The 18,898-nt window shown below is 33.2% G+C and overlaps 1 protein-coding gene across 2 annotated transcripts in view; it reads left to right on the top strand.

Moving 5' to 3' along the window:
- Positions 1–18,898, top strand: part of LOC113495258 — a 286,477-nt gene that overhangs the window by 234,462 nt on the left and 33,117 nt on the right. For both annotated transcript variants that reach the window (XM_026873896.1, XM_026873895.1), the window contains 3 exons: positions 11,463–11,627; positions 13,359–13,475; positions 13,884–14,061. In XM_026873896.1, coding sequence (XP_026729697.1) covers positions 11,463–11,627; positions 13,359–13,475; positions 13,884–14,061 — 460 coding nt within the window. The remainder of the gene's footprint in view (positions 1–11,462; positions 11,628–13,358; positions 13,476–13,883; positions 14,062–18,898) is intronic.

The following is an 18,898-nucleotide window of genomic DNA, read 5'->3' as shown; positions in this document are numbered from 1 at the left end:
TTCCTTGTCCGGATCAAAGGTTTAGCTAAACCTATTACCGACGGATCACGCACATTTTGTTTCGTAACTACGTACGGGTAACGTGTTCGGAAAAATATGAGTATTAGCACAATGTAAAGATGATTTGTTATTGTGTGAAATAATAAATGTCAATTGTTTGTTTATTTGGAATTTCGTACAAAAAGAGTAAAAGTAGAAACCAATTACGGAAACTTAGCTCGGTGTCAGTCGTCTGTCCGTCTATTACCAAGCCGTGTCTCGTGAACTGCCGCTACAACAAGAAAAAGAAAAGGTTAAGCAACATTTAATTACGTCACAAATGAGCTTCAATGATTTATCCTATTTGCACGGAACCCTCAGTGTCACAAGGCCAATTTGAACTTTAATGGTTTTGAAAAAAAAAACACTTTTGGATTTACGTAATCTAAAAATACACGAAAAGTGGTTTTAATCTCGTAGATTTTTCACGAAGTATCTAAAATGTTTGTCAACACATCTGTATTGATACATTCACAATAAAATGACATGTCACTACCCGACCAACACAGTACACAAAAAAAAAACCTCAGCCAATTGATACAATAAAACGAACATACAAAGAAGCCAATAGCTTTCAATTAAAAAAAAACAGAATAGACAGTTCGAAACTAGTAACAATATCAACGCTACATTCAAAGTACTTCAAATAAAAGTGCTGACAATAAAACTTCTTTATCGTTAAACAGCAGCTTTTAGTAACTTTGTTAGGCAAATAAAAGTTGCCGGTTTTAAAACAGTTCTTTTTGTCTTAGTGTTGTTACAACAAACACTTTTAAGGCGTTATTTTACTACTTGTGGAGCTAGTTACGTTCAGATTGTTCACTTGATTTTCTTAGTTTGCCTAAATGAATATACAATGTTTCGATATTTGTAAGTTTTTAAACAATTTTGTGTGTTTTTTTGTTACATATGTTTTATATTTGATAGAGATTATTAATTTTAATAGGTTTATTTTTTTCGTTACGTATCCGAAGAGTATGAACGGACCCCTAAACTACGGCTTTATATTTTTATCCGTATGTAACTAGACCGGTATCGAATGAATCATGATAGCTTTGTACTACAGGTTACAGATGATGTATTTCTGTTGCCGCTATAACAACAAATAGGTACTTTTTTTTCAGCCGTTACTGTCCCACTGCAGGGCAAGGGCAAATGAGAACTACTAACAAAAATTGATTTTGAAGTACGGTTGGTACGTTCATAAATTTATGGATGCTCAATTTTCTTAAAAGCCTTGAACTGTTTCTCGTAGACCAAAACCAAGAATAATAAAAAAAAACAAATGACGACAATTTTTATTTTGTATTATCGAACTAGTCCGATGTAAGAGGTTAATTAAAAAGCGTGTTAAGTCCTCAATATCACCAAACACATTTGTCACCGTCTGTCACTTGAAAAACAAATTGAATACCAAAACAAAAATCCATGAAAGCATAAAATCTCCTTAATAAAACTTATTCGTTCGTCCCTGTGTATTCCCTTGGCGCATACTAACGTTTTCCATTCTTCTTCCATTTCCCGGATTTACATGATGTCATCTATGTATAATATATTACTGTTTACCGTGTTTTTGCAGGTTAGCAGGTCATATATCTAATATATAAAATTCTCGTGTCAAGGTGTACGTTACTGAACTCCTTCGAAACGGCTCGACCGATTCTCATGAAATTTTGTGTGCTTATTATTTAGGTCTGAGAATCAGGCTAGCTCATTTTTTGGCAACACAACGTTTGCTAAGACAGCTAGTATTATATAGAAGAAATCTTAATATTATTCTCGAAAAATAAGGATTCTCTCAGTCTTTCTTAGCGGTCCAGTGGTTTTAAATATATTTTTCTTTCTATAGAGAAAGAAAAAATGGGAATGTTAACTCCAGGTTATAGAACCTGGAGTTAACATTTCCATATCTTGTGTAAATCACATTGTTTTTTACCTTACACGTACCCAAGGGGAAAAACGAAACCCAATTACAGAGGCACCGCTGTCTGTCCGTCCGTCACCAAAACGTATCGCAAGGTCTGCAATAACAACATAAGTTGATTTTTTATAAATAATATTTTGCTGCTGCCGCTATAACGAAAATAAAGACCAAGGCTTTTATGCTCATAAACTGTAACCTATAATCTATTTGTACAGAACCCAATTGAATAAATAAATAAACCCTAAATGTCGCGAGTCCTTCTCTCACTTTACCGGATTTTACCTTATTTACGACTTTATGGTTGACTTAATTCAAATTCTTCGAACCCGTAAAATAGTCATATTTACCTACAGCGCATACATGCTTTCGCATGCATAAGGTATATATAAATATAACGTATTTCAACAGGTTAGGGGAAACAAAAAACACGCCAAGAAGTGGACTATTCATAGTTGATCCATAGTTGTACACAATTGATTAAGCATACATGATTGAAATCTAAACCAATCAATCATGTAGTTGACTTTTTCTTGGTTGATTTCAATCTCGTGTTAGTTTTTAATACTGCCTCAATAAAGGCTAAACGCATCTACAAAAAAACAGCTGTGCTGGTTTCCTCCATTTTCAACTGTTAAGTTTAACAATTAGTGTTAATCACTATGTAACTTGTACTGAAGTAATCAGATGGTGCTTTTCATGAATAAAATATACAAAAGTGTTCGTCATGAAAGTCAATAAAAAAATATCGAATACTTCTAGAAAACTGTATCAACTGGAGAAGAATTAAAATAATCGTACGCTAAAAGTACTTGTGATGTTGTGTATCTTCTTTTGTATTCCCGAGGCACCGACCATGTTGCATTATTCCGACATTCCCTTAGGTTCGCGGCTGGCTTTATAGAATTACTTATTCGATATGTGTCGCAGAGTAAGGCGTGAATTACCGTCTTGTTTTCAAGCAGGGCTACCACAGGTGAACCGGCGAATTTCCTTGTAAACCTCCCCTATAAAACCATATCCATGTTTTATTTTTCTCTTTTTCATCGGCTTGGGAATCGGTAAGGATATTACCGTTTATGTTCAGATATGTAAATTTCGTGGGCGCTCGCAAAATCAAGCTCCGTTAAAGTCTTTGAATAAAATATGATATAAGCACGTGAACTAATATGGATGTGTACGATATTAGCTGTTAAGCTGAAGAAGGCTTCAATGTGATGAGGATAAGGTCCATTATAAGTTAAGCATTTTATATTGAATATAATGTATTTATACTTCTTAGAAAGTTCTGAAAATTTGTATTTAATATTCTTATCCATTAGAAGAATTCACAGTGACTTTGGTTACTCTACGATATATCGAGAAAACTCTAGAGTATATGAATTATTACGAAAAACTAAAGCATTACCTGCCAACCCTATTTCTCAGGTATTGAAGCAAAGTAGGTACGTTGAGAAAGAATATTGATTAGAGTTTCCATGAATATCAATGATGTTAATCACGGCTCTATTATAATATTTTATATTTCAACAAACACTGAATATATATATGTGCTTATAACTACAGGTATAGTTTTCATTTTTGGTGTTTTTCAATTAAAAAGTGTATGAACAACTTTTGATAAAATTTCAATCCATTTCTATATCAAATTATACATATGATACTAAACTACAAATTTAATAATTCTGTTAGTAGTGGCTCAAAATAACATGAAAGTTCAAAATTAGATGCATACCAAAAACCTCAAATCTACAATTGCAGAAGAAAATAGTTATGAAAATGCAGAAATAATTACGAATTTTCCATATTCGTACGACCCATATACGAACTCGAGAACAGTGGCTTTTCGTTTCCAAAATTTGATAATTAGCTCGTTAAATATATTATGTATGTAGGTATGTAATGTATGACGTCATCGCCTAGTTTCAGCTACAAACATGCTAAATAATACTTTGTTGTTTTTTTGTCTGTGAAATAAAGAAAGGTTGCTAAAAAAATGTGGCACTTGTTTTTTTAGGCTAACTTTGTTTAATGCGCACTAAATAAGACTTGAGAACTAATGAGGACTATGTAACTGAACTATGCACAGTAGATATCTACTTTAATCGCCAGCAATGTAAAATTCTTGCTTTCATCGTCTATAATATCAGAAGGATAAACTCATACAAAATTAAAGATTTACCGAATATCTTTTGTAAAACATAAATATTATTTTTTTATCCCACGTTGATTAAATAAAACTGCTTTAAAATCATAAACAAGAAGAGGGATTTTCTTTATGCTTCTTTTAACGCGTTTACTGGCAAACTTCAACAGGCCGGCTAACCTGTCACTTGCAAAGAAATAACTGGCTGTTTCTTTTGTTTTAAACCAAGTTTTGAAACTTACTCGGTTTTATTTACCTTCTCATTTTGAGCTTGTTACCAAACCTTTTTTCTTAAACATTATTTTTTATGAGTAAGAGCTATTCCGATAAATACGCATAATTATTAAATAAATAATCACGACTGTTATTCATAACTATGTTAGTATTTATAACATTAATTAAAAAATCTAAGTGAATCCAACTTGTACCTATATATTTTTAATACAATATAAAACCTTTACGAAAAAAGTGCTAAATTAAACTGTCATTAAAAATAAAACCTCATTCGATTTGATAAATCATTTCCATGACCTGTACGATAAAAAAAATGAATGATGACAATTGAAAAAAGAAGTGCTACATTCAGACAATAAATTACTTACACAGGAACCGGCGTTGTTTAGTGGACACGGTAACGCCTCCAGTTTTTACTACCCTGCACCCTGGCTCGTACTAATTTCTCTCCACAAAAGTCATGTATGAGGAATTTATTCAAGTTGCGTCCGAGCTCGCCTCTTTGTGTTGCTAATTCCATTTTATTCTTTTCTATTCTAATGTCATTTACCCGGGAGGCACGTCGTTATAATATTCAGCGGGATCTTGGTAAATCCTGGTGTAGTAATCTTTCTACTTTTGATAAATGCCCGCTTTTTTGTGGCCTCGCGGTGTTAATTGTGTTGAGAAGTTGTTTTAATATTTTCTTCGTTGTTTTACGTTTTGTTTAGCGGTTTTTGTAAGCTTTTTTCTCATTTTTTTCTGTATTTCTTTCAAGTATTTAGACACTGTAATGTTTTTAGTATAGTGTTTCATAATTATCATTGCCCATGTTAAGCTAAAGCTTAAATATTTACAAGTTTTCATGTTCAGTTACGTTCATATTACCACCTTTATTTTAAGTACCACCAAAACTTTATCGAATAATCATTTTATTTGTTTCGTACAGAAACTCGTTTGAACATCGGACAATAAAATTTCGCGTCCCTGACATCAAAGCAAATAAATATTATATTTTCAAACAAAATAATTTCTGAACAATTCTTTAGCTGTCCGATACTTTGCGATGAACACAAAAAAAATGTTTGGGATTGTTTTCTTTCTTATAAAAACTGACAGCGTGTTTATTCGCACGCGGTTTGGACAAAGCTCTATCAATTTAAGTTTGATCAAATAAATAAGACGATTTCGGAGAATGTCGAATATTACTTGTTTGAAGTTGATTGTCTAACTTGAATTTGATGAAGTAATTATTGGGAATGAATTTGTAAGTCTGCTTGTTGATTTAGAAATAAATTATTGGAAACAAAGCGGAATGATAAAACCTCATTTTCAGTTTTAATATTGTTTCATTACCGTAGCAGATTGGTAGGCATTGTAAATATTAAATTAGAATGTAATATCAGCGTTAGTGAGTTCTTATTTCAAAAAACCTTGCAAAGAACAAAAGAAGCTCGCCCCTTTCAACACCTTAACACGGAAACCTTTGTATCGTTAGAAAAACGTTCCGATTACAAATTCAATAACGTTTCCCATCTAATACACGGAGGGGTAGTGTCACACTGACCGCGTCACGTGTCGCGCGTGACACCGTGTCAGCGTGTCACCGACAGTTTACTATGAAAGAACCTTCGTGTGACGTCATGCGGACGGTAGATTAAATGGTACGCGGTGGAACAAAACTATTGTTACATTCGCTACGTGAGATAATTGCGAAAATTTTGTTGGATATTTTTACAAGCTTGTAAGTTCTAAGGCTGCTGTAATTGGAATTTTTTTAGGATCTCTTTAACATTTCAGTGGATATTACTTTACTTGTGTTGGATGGATACATAATATGAAAACGATATTTTCATAACTTTGTTCCGTCCGCTGTAGGTATGTCAATTAATAACGACATTTTTTTTTCTTAAGTAGTTATGTAAACCTTTACAACACTGTCGGAACTTGATCTTAAATTGTTGGTTTTCTAAGAAAGCTACATAATAAAATAAAATTAAATTAAAAATATATTTATTAAAAACATAGTTCACATTACTTAATATATGTACCTACGAATACAAATGACTCAGATGTAAAACCAGTAAAAATATCTTAATAGCTATAATCATGGGAGTTGAGTTAAACTACACCAAAACATAATAATATACGAGAAGGATGGTCTAAAGATAATATAGGGACACCCGAACTAGGTTTGTTTTAAACCTGTGTTTCGGGTTATCAGTGCAGAAAAATGATTGATGGATATTTTAATTGTAATTCTATCACATAATTGTATAATAGTCGATGTTCAATTTTTTCCGACTAGTATCCCGCTCTGTTATACACGGCCGAATTAAATGGTGCATAGTGGAAAAAAACTATGGCAGCGGCAGCGACGCGGCGCGGACGTGGGCAAATTGTTAAACGCCGTAGATAGAGGATATTTTTGGCAAACAATAGAAAAGGCCAGTTGTATTGTATGCCCGTTTTGAGTTATATTTGTTTTGTGGGACTATGATAGGTAGAGCGAACATAAAATACGTGAAACCATTAAAAAAATACAATAAATTGGGTCGGACGGAGGCTCGTGCGAGTTCCGGTCCTATGCGATATGTAATTTTTGCTGCAAGTTCGTGTATAACGGCCATATTCAAAAATAACATGTGTTCCATTTCAATTTCTTTTTCGGGGATACTGGTTTATGTTTGTTTTGAACATCGTCAGACAGACACAGGGTAGGCAAAACTGTGTCATCTGATTCCTATTTCGGCATAACTAAATTATGCTAAAATAAACAAACATGTATAGGCGAGTGGTCGAGTCACCAAATAAAAGAAAAGGTACTCGGCGTGTCGCAGCTTCGACTCTCGAGAAGGATAACTTTTTGATTCACGAATGCTTGTCCTGCCTCTGGGTGTCTTTATGCATGTGACTTGAAGATTCATTTTTATGAGCGGGTGTCATTTAATAAGAAAAAGGAAAATTCGTTACGATGCTTTTAAAAATACACTCACTCTAAAAAATTACAACAAATTACTCCACCACATAGGACATGAATCAAGAGGAAGTCTCGTCAACAAAATCAGATTATCCATAAATCGTAGTTAGTTGCAACGATAATATCATGATTCCAATAATGCCAATTATGTTCGTAACCATGGCACTAAGCTCGAATAAATGGGGCGCGCTAAAAGGATTAACGATTAATAGGAATATTTGATCTATTTTAAAGTAAAATTATAATGGTACAGTATAAAGGTACAGGAAAAGTTGGGATCGAAGAAAATGCATGTATTGAATTTGTAGAATTATAAGCCTGGGATTATTTTTTAAGAATTATGGTTTTCAAGAGCAATGTGTCTGTATTTTACGCGGAATGAACCGTTTTTTTTATTAAAAAAAAACTGATTAAAAATAATTAATGGCATAAAACTATAAAGCTACCATATTATAAATTGAATACAACTATTTTCATTTAGTCAACAATCAAGAAATGCTTAATTATTTTAATATTAATTACATTTAGCCTCCAGCCGTTCATTTACAAAGAACATCACGAAATAATTTAATAAACATGAATAAGTCAGTACTCATTTCAGATAATTTATATTAAAAGGATTTACATAAACCCCTCTCAATTAAATATCAAAAATGATTTACCAAAATATTAATACCGAAACACATAAATTTTCACTTCGCAGTTCATTACTGTTTCAGACTGGGGCTACATTAATATTGTGCTAGTAACACAGCAATGGACGACAAAACAATGTTTCATAGCGTAGTGGGCTCTTGAAACTAAAATTTATGAGGCAATTGAACGTAATAGGCATCCGATGACAGTTCCGTTCATAATAAGCCTCGACATTGCTCGCTTGATAAGTAGAGATTGATTTAGTGGCTATCGATACAATCGTAACTTGTTATCGTTGTTGTTTAATTAAAATAGAAATTCGCTTATGGGAATGTAATATTGATGTTTTATCGATACTTAATGGCAACTGGCAAGCTAATGATGACTAAAAGGATATGAAAAAGAAGTGATTGGCGTAAAAGTCTTTTCTATTTATTTATTTATTTTATCGGCAGAATCTCTTCAACGCATTCAATTATAAGAAATATTTTAGCTCTATACTCAGTTCAATTAGAGGTAATTTTATTTGTACATGAAAACCCTCAATAAATGTTTTGAATTAAATTGACAAACTTGATATAATTGACTACACGGATAGCCGAGTGGTTGACGTCACCACACCAAACCTACTGTGCGCTGCGTGTCACGGGTTTGTTTGATCGGCGAACGGTTTTCATGAGTATCTTTTGTTTTTGAAACGTCCTACGACACGAGGATTAAATTTCTTTGGGCGGGAGTAGTTTTAAGATTTATACATTGACATTACAGTAATAGCGTAGTGGTATAAGCGTTGGACCGCCAAATTAAAGCATCGAGACGCGGAATTGGTATATGCCTTGTTGCATTTGTGTGCGGATTCAAAAGTAATTATAACTAAATATCATACGGTGAAGGATAATATCGCGAAGACCAGCATACCATACATTTTGTCATGGGTGTATTGCGCTATGTTAGAGGACTACGAAGTTGATCTCTATTACCATATTATATAAATCCAAACGAATAAAAACGTACGTATAAATTATCTGCACAATATTTCCTCTTACCTTATTTACCGCTTAGCATAATATTTCTAAGGAAAATTTACAAACAACGGTTTATCGATACAAGTATATGCTCATCACTAGCAGCAGAGCGTTCTGTCCGCCATGAGCGATGTAACGCTCAATCATCGGGCACGTCTCTATCGTAGACGCTTGGACTCCATATAGCGGTGACTGATCACCGTCTAAGTTTAGTCATAAAGGGTTTTATCCAATTGTGAAGAAATATTATGATGATAATGTTCTGGTTGGGGTGGGACTCAAATTGTTTTTTTTTTGTGTGCTCTTTACCCATTTTTTCAATCTATAGAGAATCAATTATTAATCTATAGAGAAGAGGTCTTTGTCTGACAGTAGGGTATTGTCATTATAGATCGGTATTGTCTTTACCTCTTAATTTTTTAAATTCCTTTTATTTCTAATTATCCCTTGATAGTCACTTTCCCTAAGGATTAAGACATACATTATTATTCCCTGAAACTACTTGGTATACGTAGCGACATATAGGCGTTCCGTCCGCATCATCTAAATTTATCTTATAAAAATACCCAAATTAAAGCTCCTGGTAAACTGAATATAAGTGGATATTCTGAAATAATCCTTTAACTTTTCCTAACCAAAGCAGACTCAAAAGGTTCTGGCTTTGAAACCATAATAATACCGAGTCATTTGTAACAGCGACCGACGATGCTATATTCTAATAACTTCAGACCAATTAATTCTTCTGTAACTACTTATTGAACAAAGTTTTTAATTTAAAACTACGCAAAGGACGACAGGCGAAGTGTTCGGCAGAAACGTCAACTTGATAGTTAATTAAAGTAGTTTCATTAACATTTTTTGTTTAGTTTTGAGCTTGAATTTTAATGGGATGTACTTTTTGTCCAAATTGGATGTTTAGAACTTCTAAAAAGGTATTTTGCATCTATTATATAACTAAATAATGTAATTTTTTGTACCTAATTTACTCATCTGTCTTGTGCCAATAGCATGGATATCGGATTGTTCACCACGCCAAAGATGCAAGGTAATACTGATTTTTGCGTCACATGAAACAAGATCATTTCTAATGATCAAACTCTGTTTATTAATGTACAAGTCATTTAAAGTTTGTAAAACCATCTTGATACAAAATATCTATCTTTAATATTTTAATACGCTCGAATCGAACAATATTTCGAATATTAGGTGTGTCGCAATACAATAAGCAAATTGAAAGTTTTGATCAGTGACCTCGGTAGCTTAGTAACAGGCGACTGGCATGTATACCCAGGAGTCGTAGGATCGAGTCCTATCTGAGACTTGATTTTTTCATTGTATTATAATACATTATAACCTTGTCTGTGATCTGCGGGAAGCCTTACAAGAAATACAAAGAAATTCTAACTTTATTTTCAGACTAAACTTGGTCATACATTTATAATAATACAAGTTAGTTTGCTAAAGTACTGGCATCAAAGAATTGTCTGTGAGAATAGACACGGGATATGACAAATGCCTGCGATAAATCTATGATTGCTAGACAATTTTAGGTCTTAAATGAACAATTGAAAAGATGGTGGGTATATAACATGCCAAGTTGATCAATGAAATTGTTTTCTGACGATATCTCGTATGTCTAGACCAGGTTTGTGTTGGATTCTAAATATAAATATTTTAATCTTATCCAGCTACCGTTCTGCACCGAAAGAGGTTTTAATTGTTTTGATATTATAAATGTGGCCAGGTTGCGTGGCCCATGTCCCCATTGGCCCATACTTGAGTTTGGATTTGACAGTGCCAGTTTTTAAACCAAAAATCTGTTTACCTTGACATAATAATTATTTCAAAATATTTTCTATCTGTAAATAAAACAGGAATTATTTAACGAAATGATCTATTTAACCAAATAGAAATAACATGATTCACAAAATAATTTCGCATATTGTTAATAAATGTAATATTTTATGTGGATTCATATTCCCAGTATTTTTTGGGAAACCTTCCTACGAACTTCCAGAGTAAATTTTAATACTTCTTTTTTAAAATAACTGATTAATAATATTTCTATTATACCGATGTCTAAATATACGTGTATGACTTAAAAAAGGTTGCGCTTTATTGTTACCCAAAATTAAATGAATGCGGAAGTAATGAGTAGAAGACTTGGCTGAAATGAAAGAACAGGTTTGACACTCATTTTGCATGTTCCGTAACCAAAAACCTATTAATGTTCCTGCGTTGTCAGTCTCTCTGTCACCTCTTATAAACCGTATAGCTAGGAAGATTTTCGCCGATGCTGAATATCTGGTGCCGTTATAAGAAAACCTATTGAAATCATAGTAAAACAACGGTTGATACGGTTATATTTATATTATTACTTTTTGACCTATTCTTTACAAACTACACGTATCACGAGTTTGACTCACACTTGATCGGTCTTAATAATGATTTATATGTAAATATCAAATTTTTCTCTATATGTTATTTCAATTTTGACCACAGATCCAAGGCAAGCCAATAATCCAACAGAGGATCCTGCCCAGTCCAGTGGTCTCCATAGACGCTCCATACAGCCACAGTCGAAGTACTCCAGCTCCTGGAGACGAACACAACAACATCATATTCAGCCCATGGAAGGCTTTCGGGCCTTTCGTCGATACAATACAGGTAACAATAGCTATTGACCATCCCAAAGAACAATGGACCTTTTTCAAACAGAATAAAAACGAACGTTGCATTGGTTCCGATGTTTGTATGCTGCACCTGTTTTTTTATGACGGAAAATGACAGTAGCGTTCACAGGTGGTAGTACATTTTAGGATATCCATATAATTCGTACTTCCCCAAATTTTTTATAATGTTTTTTTTTATAGCTCATGTCCCATTTCGAAAACAATCACATATGTTAATTCACCTTCCAACTTTCGGGAGAGTAATCGCATTTCTCATCACCAAAAAGTATTGTGTAACTTTCTCTACTGTGTATACGAAAGAGAATGTTTCCCAAAATTTACCTTTGTTAAGTTTTGGTCTTATTCTTCATTAAAATACCTTATCTAGTTTCGTTAGTTATAAATACAAATACATACGAAAGCCATAAAGAAAGTGACATAAAAAAATGAAACACATTTTAGAATGGAGTAGAGAGCCTCACTCAGGAAGGCTTGACAAAAATATGTAGTTGAAAAAAAATCGGTTGAACGGACGATTTATTTTTTGAAGCGCTCTAAATTCTAAACCACACAGGCCAACAACAAAAATTCTGGAAAATCCTAACTGACAAACTAAACAGTTTGAAAATAGAGTGTTGGGACATAAGTTATTTCAACTGGATCGAATATAGGTCTTTTTGTTTGCTCAACAATATTGTTCTATTGTTTTCGATCGGATTTTTTTCTATAAATGTCAGGCCGACTATATTTGGTTTGATAAAAATTGACTATCCAAACTTTTAGAAAAGTAGTTAAGTTCATTGAAACGAATGGAAATTAATGTTTTTTTTTTTGAGAATTTTAATACATTTCATGGGAGTTGAGTGCTAACACTTTTAAACAGGTAATTTCGACTGTTAAGTTTTATCAGCTTTTTAGGTTTGGCGTTTTGAATTCAACAATATTTTCTTGGTCTCTTCATTTAACATTTTCATGATCAAAGGCCGACCTTAAAGGTTCTAGTCTTATCAAAGAACATTCTAGATCAACCAAAGTTTGTATAACGGCTTAGTAAACCAAGATTGATATTTTCAATAGGAACACAGCCGCAAATTTTCTCAGTACAAATATTATTCTCTAATTGGTTTTTGACGTTGATTAATGACGTCACGCTGAAGCAAAATGTTCGCTACCCAATCGTTTCGCTGTCGTGAACATATTCATTATGGAGGGTGAAAACGTTGTTTTTGGTAGGGTTCTGGTAATATAAGCAAGTGATTGTTCTTTTCTGATTTTGTTGAAAATTTTATGGAACAAAATCCCGATATTACATGTATCCCTTGCCTGATAGGAAATATTGAAAATTTTAAATTGAAAGGAAAACATCAATTACCGCGCTTTTGCGCAGGATATTTCAGCATAGTATCTTACTTAAAAAAAGACACTTTAATTTTAATGGGTAACGACTTCATTTTTGTCATTCATGAATTTGAAATCTCGACATCGGTCACAAGATAGCAGCTTTTCTGAATTGGAGCTAAAAGCAACTGTCTGAATATAACGCTATTTCTTTAAAAAAAAAACAACTTTTTTGAATTATATTTATTGAACTACATAGTTATAGGCCAGACTGTAACTTTTTGCTAGAAACCCGAGAATCATCAATTTCCTAAAGCATCATTATAATTCTTTTGTTTCAAAATTACACCTTATTTCTTTAACATTACCGTCTTATTTCCTTATCCAGGATGGTGAGTTATTGCCAAGTCAAGACACGGTTGTGCTGCCGTCACCGAGACATCACGACAGTTCTCTGGACGAGGATGCAACTGACCCAATACCCACCGCAGAAACGTCCAATAAGGTAACTTGTGAAACTGTGACAAACTTTATGACAGCTGTGGATAACTAGACGTTATTATTTGTTGAGATGGATTATGGCTTTAAGCAGAATTTGTTAGGAGGTGAATATTTGTGTACAAAGACAACTGTAGGATGGTAGTAGGTGATAAGATAGATTCTTGTCAAGTTATTAGGTAAATACTGGGTATGCTTGTCTTCTTGAAAAATAAAATTAACTTTTGTTTATACTTTTAATAATAATACTTTTGGGATATTTAATGGGATGGGATTTTTACCTATAATCATATCACTTTTTTTACTTAATTAATATGTTGAAAATGCAAACAATTCTTTTTTAAAAAAGATATCGACAATTAGTTTTCGTAAAACATTTCTAAGTTTTGAATACATGACTGCTTGCTCTAACCAGGTGGCATCAATAAGTCAGCTGTCATTTATGGTGCGGCCCGACAGCTTCGAGCGCGGCCAGTTAAGGCTGACCTGCATCTCCACAGTGCACTCAGTGTACAGCGAGCAGGCTGAGCTGGTCATCAATGAGGAGAGGCCGCAGATAGCATCGGTCCTCGGGACCAGGGACGCTGCTGGAGGTAAGTGGAGAACACATTTGGAGTATAAGGAACCGGATTTAATGGTAAAATTGGCCGTCGAGATTCTGTTTGCTACAGAGAGTACGTAGGAACGTTTATAATATGTATATGTTGTAGCAAATTACATAGATTTAATAGAGAGTTTTATCAGGACGAAAACTTGAATCTGCCAATCAACGTCAAATTGCAAATCGATACTATATCGAAAAATAACTAGTATAAAATTCTGCAAAAATATCTCCACAAATTTTAAAGTAATAACTCCTGGAACAATCCTCGACCTATCATGTTCGCAGGTATGACTCGTAAAAGTTAATACAAACTCAATATCAGAAAAGCAATAAAAACGAAATAAATACAATAAATAAAATTAATACTATTATTACGGAACGCGGAAATACTCCGATTCGTATAAATCATCGCTTTTATCGCAGCATTTAAAACGTATTTCGACATTAATCACGAACGGATCGAAAGCTTTCACGGCTCGTCACGGTCCGGTCCAATAAACAACATTATGCAGTACCTGAACCCGGCAACTGGAAATATACTAGAAAATTGCCCTCATTCAACACCAACAAACCAAGCCAATATTTCCGATGAGAAATTTTCTTTGAGATTTAGACTAGGGATCTCGGCCGAGTTGCGAATCGCAAAGAATTTTTATTTCTCGATGTAAACACAACGTCTGAATACGTAGCAGGCGAACCAATCCCACTCTACAATTCAAATATTTGCAGCAGCCGACTTGCACTGCAATTTGCCACGGGAAGTTTTCCAGAACGCTGCATCTTGGCAAATATATGAAAAATGTAAAAAATACATAGTAAACATAATTATTTTGCTGATGGGAAACTAATCTTGGAGAGCATCTGAGTTTGCAGCGAAGATTGCCGATCGCTTCCATTATTAGCGCTGTTTGTAAACAATTTATTTAAACACTTGAAATAGTTGAAGACATTGTCTTTTTAGACTTAATCTTGTTCAGATAATTTCGTGTATTGGAATGTATTGAATTAGTCTCCGCAATTTATGTTTAAGTTGTTATTTAATCTAGCTATATATTTTTTCAATTAATATAAAAAGCTAAAAACTATTTTAACCTTCCTAAAATCCACACTGCCGAAGCAACAAATGTTCCAATTTTACGTGACACTAAACGATCGAATTCGCAAAAAATTCACAATAGGAAACTGACGAATACTCCACAAATAGATTGCTACAAAAGTGGCCGGAGTATTCACTCAAAACATGAATATTGGTGTTCGTCAATGGGAAGTATTAACAGTATGTGAAAGGCTGAATTGGCGAATCCTTCTATACCTATGTAGGCAATCACTCAAACATTTGCCTGTGTTGGCTTCTAGCATTGATGTTGTTTGTCGACTACGAGCTTTCCGGTCCACTAAGCAAAGGTAATGTTTAGCGATGCCGAGTGTTTGTATGTGAGCAAATAGTTAGGATGAACCGTCACCCCGGATTATCGGGTTTGAATCGGAATGTCTCACTCGTTTCTGTGCTGTGCTACTGGGAGTAAAATCGGTTGACGGTATACATTTATAGGTGTTTTACAGCAACCAGTATTTAATTTGTTTGTTACATATACCGTACTAAATACCCAATTCTTATTTGCAAGCTTTCCACAGTGCGGGCTTAGGTTGATTGTAGACATTAAAAAAAAACAGTTAAAAATCATGGATCCTGTTACGCACAGCAAAAGAAATCGTGAAATAAGTTTCATATTAATTGTCGTCAACATTTTATCTCTTTCGTTTTTCATACTTTTACGTAACAATTTTTGTACTGTTCAATCGTTTATTTCTATCAGTACGTTTGTCTGTTTGATATCAAATATTTACGCAGTAACAGTATCGTGTATGTTATGCTAACCCTGTACCGAGTATCAATTGAATCCTTCGAAGCTCTATCGTGTAGAATTTGTAGATTTTGCATGTATTGCTTACATCAATATCTTGTAAATCGTGTTATATAGGGTTTCTTTTAGATTTTGTATTATTAACGTTGAGAACGTAAGCTTTTCGATGCATGCTTTAGAGTAATAAGTGACGGTGATAAAATGACAAATATTCTCAAATACTTTACACTTTTTTTCTTTAATAATTACCAATTTTCTCACTAACAATTTTCGTATTTACTAATAAAACATTTTCTTACTAAAATTTCTTACTCACGCTCATTTAAACGCGTATTTTATTAGCTTAGTCGAATGAGAGAAGATTCATTATGACTATTATGGTTTTATATTATACATATATCTAGGCACAGTTCATTTCTTGATGTCCTCTATTTATCCATGAATAAACAACATCTAAATAATCTGACAAAAAAAAGTTACACTTTCAAAATTACATATTGATAAAGAATTTTCTTTGAGACACAGCTGGAGGCATACCACTGTCTCAAACAGCTGAACAGTTCCCTACGTGGAAGGGAGATGGCACGATACACGGTATAGAGCGCCATCTCGCTCCAACAGCAGCTACAATCTTACTTTAAACCTTCGTGGTAGGTACCCAGCTGTAAGATATTGCTCTGTTTCTTTGAAACAAACGAGACATGTTATATGTTACGTCAGACATTGTTAAATTACTTTAAGAAGCTCCCATTTCTGTAAGTTAACTAATACTAAGAAGAATACTTGGAATGGAACTCGGCGTATATTTTTGTTTGACAGCATTGTTGATGTAAATAAATAGAACAATATTTTGTACTTTCAAGTTTTGGTATTTTAAAATGTAATTCAGGGTTACAAGAAATTATAGTCAAAGAGTTTAAATACGCATGTATTAACAACGATCCTGATTTATTTACAAAAAATCCTGTATAAGTAAAATAACTTTTACATGTCGCCATTTTTCCTTCTAAACACGGTTTATATAAAATTTAGTTTATATAAAGTTTATCTCATCGGCACTAGTGCTTACTACTATGTGCGTATGATGGACAGCCATAGTTTGTTTTAAAAAGCTTTAATTATGACTGTCAAATGGAAACCGTATTTATTTGTTTTCCAAATTACTTGCTCCGCAAAACAGTTTGGACCAAAGCGTTGGACAGTTGTTTGTTATAAATTAAAAGAATCAAATATAAATTGTACCTTTTAGTGCACATATTCACTGTACATCATCAAAGTTGACCTCACTCACAGTGTCGTACGAAAAGACGAATTCGACTATACGCCATTTCAAAATGAAATACATTACAATTTGATAATCAGTATACATTTAAAACATGTTAGTAACAATTTTGTACGAAGCTCTTCGGTCGGCAGCAGACAAACGGCGATGCTGGCTCTAATTAAATTGTTTAGCTGTTCGCAATAGTTTACAAACTACTAACTTTGTTATCGCACGCTTTCATTACAAATACAATAAGTACTTAATTGATTTTGTGTGTTTTGCAAAAGGATGGCCGGAGTGGGTTACGGGAACATTATGGGCATTGTAAGCAATGAATCAGTTAGACTAACTGCTTGTGTCAATAAATATGGACACGTTTTTAATAGTTTATTAATCACTTTGCCTAATATATTGTAATATGTATGTATTTATGTAAGTGTGGTATGAAAATATGATTTTGAAACTTATAACTCTTTATTTTAGCTTAAGTTCACCACTTCTCTTATCGTGGGTCTGCTGGTAAAGATTAATTACTTATGAAATAAAGGAACCCCTGTAGATATTTTCTTTTGCGATTGTTATTATGAAGAGTTTTTATTAAAAAACAAACTGCATTTTAAATTATTATTTTTTTAATATTTTCTATTCTATTTCTACGAATTCAAGTTCTTGTTTAATTAATGCAAGATCAGTGAGTCTAGACATCAATTCTCAGTAAAACAACACACAAACAACACTTGCACTGTTATTTATTATATCGAACGTTAATGCTCAGCATTTATTCAAACGCTGTTTAATATCCACCGTCTAGACGAAATGCATTAAGCTGGTCGTTTAATCGTTATTGCGATATCGATGGTATGGGCGTAATCGATACATTTGAGAGTTTTAGTCGATTAAATGATGAACTGTCAAATACAGATCAGTCGTTCTTTTAATTGATGTAACTCCTAATGTCAAATTAGTATTTTTTTATTTGCAAGCTACTGCAATACTCAGCTATTCATTACTACGCTTAAAATGCCACATTTACTTGTGTATTTAGTTAGAATTAACTAGAATTAACTAATTAAGAATAAGCACACATAAAAATCATAAACAAATACTATTTAAGTGAAGATTTTCACCCATGCTCCGAAAGACTAGCAACGGTATTAATCTATTCATAAAGAAAGCTACACTGGACGCTAACAAAAACACAGCACCGATCTAAAAATAAATATCTAACAACGGCAGAGCATAACACTAAATTCCAATTTAAAGAGAAACATTAACAAAGTAAGCTAATCTCAAACAGAGTAGAAAAACGTGTAAAGCAATGAAATAATTACGTTTAATTTACGATAAAGCGTTAAAAAGAAAACAATAATTAAATATTCATTATCGCGTTTTCTTCCTATTCGACGGAAAATTCACGAAAAGCCGGCACTTTTTTGTTAAAAGTTGCGTAGTAGATAAGTTAGTATTTTATCGACATCGATAGTTTTTATTTCCTTTTTTTACACTTGATGAAATATATCACTAAGTAATTTATAAGGCTTCAGCGCTAGCTAAAATAAGTTGATAAGCGAAACATCAGAAAGAAAAGAGAAATAAAGCCCTTTAAATTGTTGTGTTTTTTACAAATAACTATACAGTCTATGAAATATCACTGCAAACGACCCTGGATTCGTTTGATTTTATAAACACTTATTAAT

Source organism: Trichoplusia ni, chromosome 6 (assembly GCF_003590095.1).
Source record: "Trichoplusia ni isolate ovarian cell line Hi5 chromosome 6, tn1, whole genome shotgun sequence".
NCBI classification, from domain to species: Eukaryota; Metazoa; Arthropoda; class Insecta; order Lepidoptera; family Noctuidae; genus Trichoplusia; species Trichoplusia ni.
This window is presented reverse-complemented; position numbering and strand designations above follow the sequence as displayed.